General features: G+C 33.9%; 1 protein-coding gene across 1 annotated transcript; it reads right to left on the reverse strand.

Annotated features, from left to right (window-relative positions):
- Positions 1-2,366: 2,366 nt before the first annotated feature.
- On the reverse strand, positions 2,367-7,077 carry LOC140772890 (NADH dehydrogenase [ubiquinone] 1 alpha subcomplex subunit 9, mitochondrial). The gene is made up of 12 exons (XM_073115134.1): positions 6,893-7,077; positions 6,660-6,762; positions 6,408-6,472; positions 6,063-6,148; positions 5,855-5,939; positions 5,703-5,773; positions 4,718-4,849; positions 3,619-3,734; positions 3,348-3,471; positions 3,138-3,206; positions 2,773-2,893; positions 2,367-2,688 (listed from the first exon to the last, which is right to left on the reverse strand). Exons 1-12 carry the CDS (start codon positions 6,987-6,989, stop codon positions 2,552-2,554), a joined length of 1,206 nt encoding a protein of 401 aa, XP_072971235.1. The 5' UTR covers positions 6,990-7,077; the 3' UTR covers positions 2,367-2,551.
- Positions 7,078-13,372: the final 6,295 nt, after the last annotated feature.

Consider the following 13,372-nt stretch of genomic DNA (forward strand, 5'->3'; position numbering starts at 1 on the left):
TCCAGAACGGGAGTCACGGGGGAGAAGGAGGTCGGACGGTTAGAATTCGCTGAGCTACTCGGCGGTGCTCTCACGACCGTCAGATCACTCTCCGTTAATCAGTTGACGGCGTGAACGGTGACGACGAATATGATTTCGGTGTGAGTCTTATACGTGGTTAATATGTTGTGGAAGCTTGAGTTTTGTGATATAATTCTCGAGGAGAAAAAATGAAAATAATATTAATAATAATATAATGTATCTTTTTGGATATTTTTGATCTGACTCCAAATTTTTAGGTTTATTACCTAAGTGATAGTGATGGTATGTATTGATAATGTAGTTAATATACCTTCTCCTTTACATTATTTCTCCTAATTAAAGGTAGAGAAAAATATCGATATATATTTTCTAAAATTTAATTAATTCTGTCATACTATTATTTAACGAGTCAAAAATATTGGTCGGCATGATAATTTGATGACCATTTGCTAGAAAATACGTGACATAGTGGATAGCTAATAATAACCTAAAATGACGTTTCTTTAAGACGAAAATTATGACATGGCAAGTAGTTTTGTGAACGTTAGTGTCACAGAATTATTAGACAATTTGTATATAACCAAACATTGGATTGGGAAGCCACAACATGTGATGAAGCTTGTCTCATAATATAAGAAAAAATAATAATTATATATATATATATATATAAACATGTTATGAAACAAAACTTTGCATATAGGTATACTCTGACGTGCTAACCTTATTGTATTTTATGTTATCATTATTTACATTTTTTGGGCCGAAAATATAATTATATACCATTGTGACCGACGGCCATCTAGCTTATAGCTGCTTCCTATTGAGTTTAAGTCTGAATCAACTCATTGATCACAGACAAAGAAAACCTAACAAATAAGTACAATAATACTAATAATAATTGTTATTATTGTTATTGTTACTATTATTAGGTTAATTATTTGAATGGACTACCATATAACAATAATCTAACCTAGACTCCATAAATTATTGAACATATTATTATCTTTGATTATTTTCCATGACATGTTAATTCTCTTAATTAGATAAAACTTTAAAATATCTCTTTTGATAGTTATTTATTTATATTTCTATTAAAAAAAACTAAGATGATTATTTGATGTTATCTATTTAAGAAAACAAATAAGATGATCTATGTGAAAATGGAGTATAATTAAAAAAATCTAGATATAATTAACCATTTTTATAATCAAAGTCTTTTAAAGAACCTTTTGACCCTTTGTTAAGACGAACAGAAACAATCAAATGTACGTAAACCTTTTACTCGGCATCTTTACATATACCGAGGTTGACTTTTATTGGCTGTAACAGTAGACTACGAAAAGACTTAATATATGTGATTTAAATAAGCCTCCACGTGGCCGTTGTCGATAATCGCAGATCCTGGACAACATTAATTGTGTGTTTTCTATTTACTGTGGTTTACAAGACAAATAGTATTCAACTACGCAAGTTTTAATATTTTCAAGATGGAGTTAAGTGAATGTTTTATTCAAAGAGTGTGGTTTTTGTGATGCTTAATCTGTCATTTATAAACACGCTTGAAATTTATTTATTTTTTAATGAAGTTTAGTCGTTAGTTTATTTTTTATTTTTCTTCTCTAATTAAAATAGAAATTTCTCGTCATCCCGTTATATAAAATATATTATTGACATCAATGCTACGCTCGGATGCTACGCTTCTATGGCTCTGACAGTGAGTTAAACAACACAGAGACAAATAAAATGGATCACATGGAAGACTTTAATGTGACTAACTCCCACTGCATTTAATTGTGCAGCAACGTTGGGATGGTGACAAATACTATTTTCTCTTTCATATTAAGGTGAATAATTTATAGATATGACTTGTTTCCTAATAAGTAGGTAAGACGTCTCATATATGTTTGAATGTAGAAGTTTGAACGCCAACATCTACATAAATAGGTATCATCCAGTAAACATTCGAAGAGATTGTTACACACTGGGAAATGGTTCTCTTGGGTCAAATGGTTTGCTACCCAAATACTTGCAGCTCCAATTAGAAGAGCAGTAAGCCCTGCATCATTAACCAAAACTGAGATAATGGAGATGCCAAAGAAAGCACGAGTGTTACAACCAAATAGCAGTGGCAGATACCTTGTGACTTGAGAGCTCCTAGCAATTCATTAGTTGTTTTCTGAGATATGTCAGAAAACTGGTACTGAAATGCACAACTTAGAGAAGGGAACTATTTCAAAAGCCTCCACACAGTGGCTTTACAAGCTTCTGAAATGGGAAATAAATAAGACACAGAATATACTTGGACATGCCTTTATGATGAATCTCGTGTTTCCCCCCCCCCCCCCCCCCCCCCCCCCCCTTTAGTGCTTAATAAATGATAAATTGTCCTACATTCTCCTCACTTATTCAGGAAAACAGCCATCTCTGTTAGAGTTTGAGGTATTTCTCCAAGCAGCAGCATTTTTGGCAACAGCTGAACAAGATGCACAAATGCAAAATATATGCGACTAAAAGATCTTCCATCTGAAGCTCAGAACTCAGAACCTGTTACTCTTTCGCTGATAGTTGAGCCGAAAGCTGGCCCACCTTTACGGTAGCACATGAGAAACTCCACTGGGTAGCCTTTCAATTTGTGCGGTACAATTCCAAGATCGCTAAATGTTAGAGCTGCACAAGACAAAGTCACGTAGTAAGAGAGATGCAAAAGGCAATGCTTGACTATAGCATAAGATGTTCCCAAAATATACCCACCATTTTCAGACACGACTGTATCAACAGTAAGAGAGTTGATCTGATCTAGATTGAATGTATCTGGGTTTGGCAGAGGAAAAGGTACTTTCTTCAGAAGGAACTCCCGAGGAGATGCAAGTGCCTGCAAAGCCAGCAATATATCATTAGATGTCAACACATGCAGAATCAACAAGTAGCTTACCCTAAATATACTTTGAATGCTGATTCAAGATCACCATGAACATAGATTGAACGCTAGGAAGACAGATACTAGAGGCCACCTACTTCTTATGATTAACATTATAACATATAAAATAAAAGAAACAGTAACATCTCCAGGATGAACTAGAAATTTTCTCTGGAAAAGTAATGTATTTTTTCCTTACCCTTGCAATAGGAAAAGGAACCTTGACATAATGTGGCCATTCTCGTATCATGTCATACATCAGTTCAGCCTACAACATGCATCACTTTTAGTACAACTTCAATACAACTAGCTATAACTAAAGAAAACTAACCAACAAATATTTATTCCACATATCAAATTTCTTGATAGTCTTAACTTCCACAAGAAAGTAATGATTCACAAGAATTACCAGTTGATGTACAGTAAAAACCTCCGGTCCACCAAGCTCATAGACCTTCCCCATGCTGGTACCATCATCTTTTAAGGAAGCCATAATGGCAGCAGCCACGTCAACAACATAAACTGGTTGAATCCTGCAGGCACAATTACAGGAGATATAATTTGCAGGTTTTCATGGATTTACTTAGTCGTGAACAAAGAAAATTGTTAATGTTTTAACAAGAATAACTTTCTCAAATAATATCTAATTATAGAAGGGGTTACTGCAACTTCATAAGTACTTTGTAGATCCACCCCCTATGAGTGGGAGAAAACTCCACTTCTTTGCGAATTGTGCCCATCTATTCAAAATCCGATCTTCTGTGCCAATCATGACCCCAGGCTTCATAATTGTGGCCTGATAATTGTGAAACACGTTACAAATAGATAAGGCTTAATACAGCTAAGCAAATATAACTATTTACCTCCATGTGAGAGGCACGTCCCATGCAAATCCTACATAACACTTTTTACAGTTTAACCATTAAAAGACAGCAGTGGATTAATAAGGTTACTAGCTATGAGTATTTTTCTTTTCTTTTTGAACTGACAGCAACAGTAAAAGTTCAAAACAAAGAAAACCCAACAATTAGACACATTGATCCTTTGCATGATAAGACATGTCAGGTAGCTCATGAAGGAATATCACTTCTTTTAAGCCTAGAAAGCATATATGATGTTGCAAGAACTAAAAGGCTCTGACTAGTCGGACCCAAAAGTTTCATTTTAAAAGACTTGTCAATCTGACAGATTAACTGCTGCAGTCCCTTTAACTTAGCTCTCAACATGGAGAAGAGAACTTCAAACATAACCTCTCACGTCCCGAAGATAATAATATCCAATACCTCATATTAACATCTTAAGTTTGGTTGCCAAAGTGAAAATCTGAGAACTAGGAATAAGACAAGTTCCTCGAATTTAGAATCCCTTTTATTCTTCCTAGAGAAAGAGCAGTAAAATACTCGTATCATCTTGTATTGCAATAGTTGTCTCTAACACTTATTGCAATACACAGTTTAACAACTTAATAGTGTTGCTCCAAACTTCCAATTCAACAAGCCCAAACTCCGGATCAATTCTGACCCAATTACTACCTCAAGCTAGACTACATCAAGAAGCAAGTAATATTTGAAAGTCGCCGTAAAAAATGAAAGGTAATCTCCATCGCTTAGATATCACTCTTGACCAAAACTCAAAGCCCGTAGCAGGAACCTTTTTTACCTTGGCTATAGCAATAATTTTTAAGGCCTATATGCTTGAGGAATTACAAAAGTTAACAACCTTCCATCCTAATATTTCTAACCAACTATAAATGTAAAGATCAGACTGAAAAAAAGTAACCTCAGGAAACTCTCTTAAGACAGATTCCTCAGCTGCAGCCTTTGCCCTTAGCATTCTTGAGGGAGATGATGGTGATGCCCCTAGGCAAGACACTTGAATAAATCTCATGATACCTCCATGTTCTTTTGCAATCTGCATAGTATGTAAACAAGTTCTTGCATTCTTTATTCAGAAAAGAAGAAGGTCGTCTAAGCATTAGATCACCATCATGCAAGCAAAGAAGGGAGTAAAAGTAGGAAAACAAATATTAAAATGCTAATAAATTATGCCCATAAAATTAACTTAGCATGGAGCTTAAATAAAACACAATCTACATCAAGCCCATAAAAGCAGCAATCCAATCACTATAGCAGTGCATACAACGGAACAAAAGTAGTCAAATTCTCAAACTAGTTTTGCATCTTGTAGGGTTTTACTTAGTTTCTTTTTACATCACAAATTGAGTCTACTCGCCAAAGTAACAACCATATCAGGAAGCATCTCTTAAAGACCTAAACTATCAACAAAACTATCAAAAAAATTCAATATTGTAAGTGCTAAGAGGATTTGTGACAAAATCCCATATGAGGAAAACAAAAATTTCTTTTAATATTGTGATACTGTGGACTCACTAACATGCAAGAAGTTGGAAAAGAAGATGAAAAAGAGGAAAAAAAAATTAATAAATAAAAAAAAGAGTTCATGATGATCTCAATTATCATTGTATGATTATATCTCCCATATCTCACCCTGTTTAGCTCATTCCCAAATATGCTAGGTTGCATCTGTTATAATAGTTACTTCTTACAATGATGCTACATCCAATAAGTTTAGCATAATCAACTATCTCTTCATACTCCAGCACTAACAAGCAAACCAAATAATGCTGACCATAAAAAGAAATATTTCAAAGGAAGCTCAAAACTCAAACAATAGATCTTCTCTCTAAAGTAAATCTGTTCCAAATAAGCAAACAATGAATATATGAAAGTTAGCAAAAGCTTACCACTGCAAGTTGTTCGGCCATGGCATGATTAACTTCCTCAAAGCTGTAGTTTCTTGTTTCATACTCCCTTCCTGTCATTTCAAAAGCCAATAACTATTTTACTAGTATCCTTTACGATAATGTGTTACAGAAGCCAAGCATAACATACAAACCGATGAGGTTCAAAACCACATTTGACTTAGCCATCACTGCTTTGATTGAACTTTCATCTCTTGGATTATATTTCATAGGGACAATCTGAAAGCACAAAAAAATGAAAACAAAATTGTGAAATTTTAAAAACTCTTCAGCAAAGTAAATTATATGGAATATGCAGTGTTTGGTGCATAAACTTAACACTATTAATAAGTAAGTCTGCACCTGACCCAAATCGCCCATCAATTTGAGGTGCCGCTGAGAATCCTCAGATCCTCGAAAAGGAACGAGTACTTGAGAACCTAGTTTAGCTGTAGAAGGCATAGACACTTCATGTTAATTTTTGGCAAATGTGTAATATGATCATGAAATTTCCAACATCTTGATTTTCCATAGAAAACTGACAGAGGGATCTATAAGCAAAGTTCTACAGTGAAACAAGTGCAGGACCACAAGCTCTGGAATTTGGATAGCTCATAGCACAGAAACCGTTGTTTAACCATCCAATGTTATCAATTAAACATCTTTCCGATGTATTCACATTTATGAATTAAGCATCCTAGGACTCACCAAGCTGTTGGACAACATAACGACCAAGAAATCCTGTAGCTCCAAAAACAGTCGCAACAATTCCACTGCAGAAATTTGCATCCAGTTCTAGTGAGGTGAATACGCATTTCAATGCCTAAACTGAATCCACATTATAAAAGAGCAAAATTCCAGATTCCATCCCATGGTAGAATGTAAATGATCCAATATATGCCCGTTCACGAATCTTCCATTCCAAACATGACATTAATGTAGCAAAGGGAAAAAAATTACCTCACCGACGACCTCCCACCCGTGCCCTTGCGGACGAGATGCCCGGTTCCTTTGGCCGAAATGGTCGACACATATCGAGGGTGATCAATTCCAAACTCCGCCCCTATAAACCATCATTACGATCAAATACAATAAACCGCATAAAAGACTTGAGGAGATCGTGATAGATCTGGAGCAATTGTTCCCAAAAAGATGAAAATTTAACCCTAGGAACGACATGGAGGATAACATACCAGAACAGGAGAGGGGATAGATGGATTTGAAGGTGGCAAGAGCAGGCGATTGCTCGAGAAACCGCTGCCCCGAGCGTCTCCAAGTCGTCTGCATCATTTCGCCGATCGATCGAGAGCGAGAGAGAGAGAGAGAGAGAGAGAGAGAGAGGGAGTTCCGAAGCGGAGTCGAAGGTGATCGAGATGGGTAGTATTGGAAAGTACACATCCACGATATAGTTCGGCCCAAATTAGGGCCAAATATAACCTTAAATTAAAAGCCCATTAAGGTAATGGCTTCTATCATTTGGTGAGGAAAGCCCAAACTAGGCCCATTTTACATCTAGACCCTCGGTCTATTTTCATAAAAACCCTTCATTTTTTTTGTCGTAACATATTTATCTTCTTAATTATGAAAAAACCTCTAAAATATTCTTTTTATATATATATAAAACTATTTTATTTTTATTTTTAATTTACATAAAAATTGAGGATAAAATAATTATTTGTTGTTTTTGTTAACACCATCGTCAGATGGTGAAAAATCTATGCGTAGAAAAATAAAAATCAATTAGATGGTGAATAGGAAAAGAGCAATAATTGGTCTTAGTCTAATTATTATTTAATTCTCAAAATTGTAATCATATCAGGGAAAATATGGAAGGTTCAGCTGCTGCCACGTCATTAGGTATGTGAACTATTCGTAAAAGTGTCCTTTGGCATAGAAGGTTCGATTGTTTCGATTTGACTTTTGAAATAAATAAAATAATTTAAAATTTAATTATCTATCTTAATTTAATAATCGATTACGCCTGCCGAAAATTTCAGCAGGCGTAATCGATTATATATGTTGAACAACTGCGATCACACCCTAAATTTAATACACGCAGACATATAATTACAACAGATATGATTATAATTGTCAGATGTACGAATAAAAAATACTATCTTATTTGTTTTAATATATATATATATATATAAATTAAGAGTTGTTATACTGAGTAATAGTTATCGATTAGGACAAGAGTTCAGATATTATTGCACCAACTAATATAACAAACCTTAACAAAGGAACTGAAAGAATAGTCACTAGTAGGATAAAAACTCTGTTAGTTAAAAAAGCTCATATTATATTAAAAACACTGAGATTCAAACTATAGCAGCATCGATATTTAGTGGGACAAGAAAAATTATTATTATTGCATGTGAAAGTGCTATTTGGCTCAAGGAAAAAAGACCACCACCATTGGTTGAAGATCACATCAAACAAATGGGTAGTAAATAAAGAGGAGTATCTCAACTTTATGTGATGTTAGGCATCACAAGGGGAATAATATTTCAAAATCAGGCTTGGAATCTTGCCTTAGACCCTAGTAGTCATATCATCTTCCCTTTTCCTCTTCAGGATAACATATCTTTTGCCTTTTAATTTGATTATATAATTAACTGCAGCCAAAAGGCTGGTGGATAATTAAATTATAGTTTGGTGCTTCATAATTATATTATACATCTGAGCAAAGCTCATCTCCTTTGACCAATGACCTCTCTTTCTCTTTCTCTATCTCTATCACTCTCTCTCTTAGATTAGCAATCATATGATCTCATGTGCTTCCATTCACAAAGTAAACAGAATCTAAAATGGTCAGTAGGAAGCATGCTGGATCCTTTCAAGTGTTAAGCATAGATTTAAGTTATGTTTGGCCATATCTACATGCTTAACTAAGATACCTTCAAACTATATCAATGTAAAAAGGAAAATATATATATATATATATTAAGGTATGACTAACCTCCTACTCTAATTTTTTCTATTTACATAAATATTTATATATATTTGAAAAATAAGGGTTTTTTCTAAGCAGCTGCCCAATTAGTAGCCTAGCAATTGAGCCGTCGCTTTTTCTCTCTCTCTAACTAATAAGATAAATAGTTCATGAACCTTGGGGAGAGAGCATTTACGAGGACATACTGTTATTACTCTAATAAATTTTAAAATAAATTGAAATAAAAAGAGGCCATGAACTTAACTCTTGAAACCCTAAAAAATCTCTCGGCTAAATCTTCTTGTTCCCTTAAACATTGAGGTTTCTTACTGCCTTAAAACATAATCATGCATGTCAAGAAGCATGTTCCTCTAAGCACAAGAAAAGATAGTAGTATTAGTTCTAAATCCAACCAATTAGTACTTCTAAATCATTTGCTTTCCATGTGATGCATCTAGGAAAAGGTTTTTAGTCCTAACCACATGGATATATATATATATATTAATATCATTACCAACATCAACACATGATCTCATGCACATTACATGCCCCAAAATATTTTTCCTCGAAATAATAAGATTTCTCATCCTATAAATACAAGGATTAATGAATTAAAATAAAAATTATGATGCCACATGCATACCTAACATGGGTACTAACTAACTCCCAACCGTTTTAAGTACCGACCAAATTAATCGAATCTAGCCCTCGATCGGCGGTCAAAGTTTGGGAAATTAAATCTTAATTTGATGAAGGTACTTCAAATCTTAATTTTATTTTCCTAATGGGTGAATTGGGTCAAGAAGGAGAACATGACAGAAGAACAATTATTGGATTTCTAAGCAATTAATGTGGCACCAAATGATTATTCTTGTCATTATCCATGATCTTCCATGTGATTGATCATCTGAGATTCTTATTATAGATTCGAGAGAAATTTTTATATATATAATTTTAATTAGAAGTTTAAGTTAATAAACTATTCAAGATTTAATTTTGAATAAGAAAAGGTTAAGCAAACATAGATTTTTTTCTTTTGTTTTCTTTGGCATTCATTATTAGGATTGAGTTCCCTTAAGTAGAAAGAAAGGAAAAGAAAAAAAAAAAGCACTTTCCAATCAAATCTAGAGATTACTCGTTAATTAACACTTAATTAACAATGGTTTATAGGAAGCTACTACGAAGTTGTTATCAAAAAAATGGGCATCATTTCACACGCATGCGCGAAACCCTAGCGGTAGGATTTTAATATTACATTTGTCGAAAATATTTGGAGGCCTTGAGTGTACCACGTACTTTAACATCTCACTTTGTTATATTTATTTATTTATTTATTTTTAATATTTATATCGTTAAAGTTGAACGATGTAAAAAAATCTCGCCATCGAGCTTGCTTCGATGATCAAAATAATAAATACACCGACCATGCAATGCGCCTCAAAAGTATCATAAAATTTAACTCAAAGAATGCATGCTAACACCAAAGTCCCACATATATCTAAGCTAGCAAAGATCACACCAAAGTTTCTTAATTAATTGTTTCAAGTAATAAAAGGTGGTAATATACAATGGGTACAAAGCTCACACATCTATGCACATCCCTGTGCTAGCTCTCATCCATCCATGATGCTTAACATTCTCATATCAATTTTCTATGTTGCTTTACCTACCTACCTCTCTACTATGCTACGTCGACTCTAACTTTAAATAATTATTTAAAAAAATACTAATGGTTTAATGATTTAACTTGACTTAACGATTTGACGTTGTCGTGGCTTGATGATTTAAAGGAGAAGCTCGGCAGCACGATATTTTTGAAACAATATCTCTAGATGATATTTAGTTTGGAGTATTAGCTCGATGATATACATAGCATATCTCGAAATCTAAACTAAACAACTTAGTATATTAAATATTTATATAAGCAGTTAAATAATTAGATGAAAGAAAAAATCCTTTGTGTGTTAGCTAGCTTTTGGAGGGCTTCTAACTTTTTGAAGCCTTGGTTTGGAGAAGTCAAGTGGGCAGGAGCAAAAGGTGGCAAAGATGGATGTACTCATTTCCCATGCCCTAGAGAGTATATAATTCAAGGACTTAAACAAAAGCCAAATCCCTATCCTATCTCAAAAGGAGAGAGAGAGAGAGAGTGAGAGAGAGAGAGACAAAGATAAAAATTAAAATTAAAATAAAATTTCTTTTTAACAAGGTTCTATGCACATGCCTCCCCACCATTAAAAACCTCACTCTCAAACAAGAGAGTGGGGCTTCACTAGCTATCACTCCTCTTCATTCCTCAAACCTCACGCCAAGATAAACAAACAAAAGAAGAAGAAGAAGAAGAAGAAGAAGATGAAGAACAAAAGAATATATCTAACTCACAATTGATTTAAACTATTACAAATTGTATACCTACTTACTAAGTAGAAACCTACTACTACATGTTAAGTTTTTGTGGTATATGATATTTTTCATTATAGAAAAAAAAAAGCTGAAAAAAAATGGAGTTACTTTTATTCTCAGAGATGCAAAACTAATATCTCTACTTATAATTCTCTTTTTTAATCTTTAATTTGTCTACTTAATATATTTCTATGATCTTAGCATATAGAGTCTTTTAGGCTTATTTCTTTGTAAGCTTAAATTTAAGAGTAGGGTATTATGAAAGGTTTTGTGAGAAGATCTATTTCTAGGGTTGTATGACATATAGTCTATCTCTTATTTTATATTAAAAACACTATTATTTGGGTTAAATATATTGTATCTCATCGTATACTTACGCGTTAAATTTTTCTATAAACTTAACCATTAACGGAGCTCCGTCTAAAACATTAAAAACTCTAACCGTTTTATTTTAGTTATAAGTATAAGAATTAGTTCGATAAAAAAAAAGGAAAAGTATTAAGAAGGTAAATTAATTTTATGCATGGGTTAAAATGTGTATTTAACCTCACCGCATTAATGGGTTAAAAATATGCAGCTAAAGTACACGAGAATAGAGGAAAGTGGTTAGCGAGATGGGTCGCGGGGGAAGCGCCAACTGTAAAGGCTGTTTCAGCCGGGCCCACAATTTAAGTTGACCCGGACTCGCCACGTGGTAGTTCTCGTGGGGCCCGCTGGCCGGCGCATCGCCACGCGGGCGTGGATTAAGTAGTTATCGCCTTATGGGCGTTTTTTAACTGTTTATATTCCTTTTTGCTGTTTCTTTTTTCAAAAAATAAAATAAAAAAGTATTTGGTTTTAAATAAGAGATTAAAATGACCAAACTGACCTTATTTTTAAAAAAAATATAAATATAAATATTTATTAATTATTATATTATCTTCTTATAGTTTTCTAGGCTTATTTCTTTGCAGTCTTAACGTATCCTTTATCCCAGCTTATCAAACGGGGTTTGCATGGATATATTTTCATGACGTTACTTTTAAGGTCAAGAATATATCTGCGGTTTATAGTTAAATTGATGAAATTAAAATCTAGTAATTAGTTTGATTTTGAATGATGAACCCTTTGCTATATATGCTTGGTGAGCATGGGAATATCAGAAGGATTATTATAAGATTGCTATATATCAAGAAGATAGGTACTACTAATTAAGCAACTGGATTTTTTTGTCAGGTTCATCTTATGCTTGCCAGTTTGGCATAGAGTGGCTTCCAGTTTCCAATGCAATCTAAGCTGAAACAATTAATTGTAGGCTCACTAATGCTGCCAAATGCTTCACCGGGGAAGAAGGTGCCTCTTTAAGTTTGCTAAAAAGAAACACCACCAACCATAGCAATCGTAAGAAATGGGATCTTATAATTAGGTGGGCTTTGTACTTTGCTGCTTATTTTTTTTTTTTGGACTTTATAGTACATAAACAATTAATTCTATTCATCCTTTTTCATATGCTCTTACTGGTTCAGGACCACTCTTCATCTGGATGTAAAGAAGTTTAACAATGTTTTAATTCACATCATTAAAGCTAAAGGAGGGTTCTCCAGCTCTTGAAGAGTACTCAAGATGAGATCCTATTGACCCCACTGCGAATGATCTTATCAGTTTAGGGAATATAGTTTTGCTTGCAACTCTGATTCAATTCTCTCGTCCCTTGAAACTTCTGACACCTTTGATACATTCTTTTTAGCTGGTTGTTGTAGTGCAAACTAGTTGTCTTTCTGACTGCAATCTTTTGGCCACTTTGTGAGCTCAGCAAATGCGTTAGCACAGCAGCTGCAGCCATGGAGGATGGGAATCTAAAGCCCTTTAGATTAATACTGGATGGAGATAAAGTTTTGAGTCAGAATACAGTCAGTCAGTCAGTACATTGGGTTTACTGCAAAAAGAAAAGGTACTGCAGATCACTGCAGAGGAGTTCAGTTAAATCTTTTTTTTTTATTTTTTTTAAAAAAAAGAGAGGAAAATTAAAGTAAAAAAGAAAGAAAGAAAGGTTCTTGAACAACTAAAAGTTCCAGCAGTACCTTATCATTCTGACCATAATTTTTGTTGAGGAATTGCGCTAAAGTTAGCTTTCAGTTATCCAACCTTAGATCCGACTTGATAGAGAAAAACCTGTATAGAAGAATAAAACCTTGGAAATTATATAATTAACTCGTGGTTGTTTCCTCTTGGCATTCATCTAGACCTTATCTCTATGTGCTGGCTGTTCTCCAAAATAGGATAGTGTGAAACCAGGGGCATATCAATAGTAATAACAAGATCTAATAGCTTCATTCAACTTTTAAGAGAAATATATTTGTAA

The sequence above is a fragment of the Typha angustifolia genome, chromosome 2 (genome assembly GCF_048772165.1).
Source record: "Typha angustifolia cultivar Huaian chromosome 2, ASM4877216v1, whole genome shotgun sequence".
Lineage (NCBI taxonomy): Eukaryota > Viridiplantae > Streptophyta > Magnoliopsida > Poales > Typhaceae > Typha > Typha angustifolia.

What these genes read in the sequence shown, in the direction of transcription:
- LOC140772890 (XM_073115134.1), bottom strand. Translation starts at nt 6,989, where the DNA reads ATGATGCAGACGACTTGGAGACGCTCGGGGCAGCGGTTTCTCGAGCAA. An exon ending in TGTGGTTTTGAACCTCATCG is followed by an intron (nt 5,774 to 5,854) that starts GTTTGTATGTTA and finishes TTGAAATGACAG; the next exon opens with GAAGGGAGTATGAAACAAGA. An exon ending in ATAGGGGGTGGATCTACAAA is followed by an intron (nt 3,472 to 3,618) that starts GTACTTATGAAG and finishes TTGTGCCTGCAG; the next exon opens with GATTCAACCAGTTTATGTTG.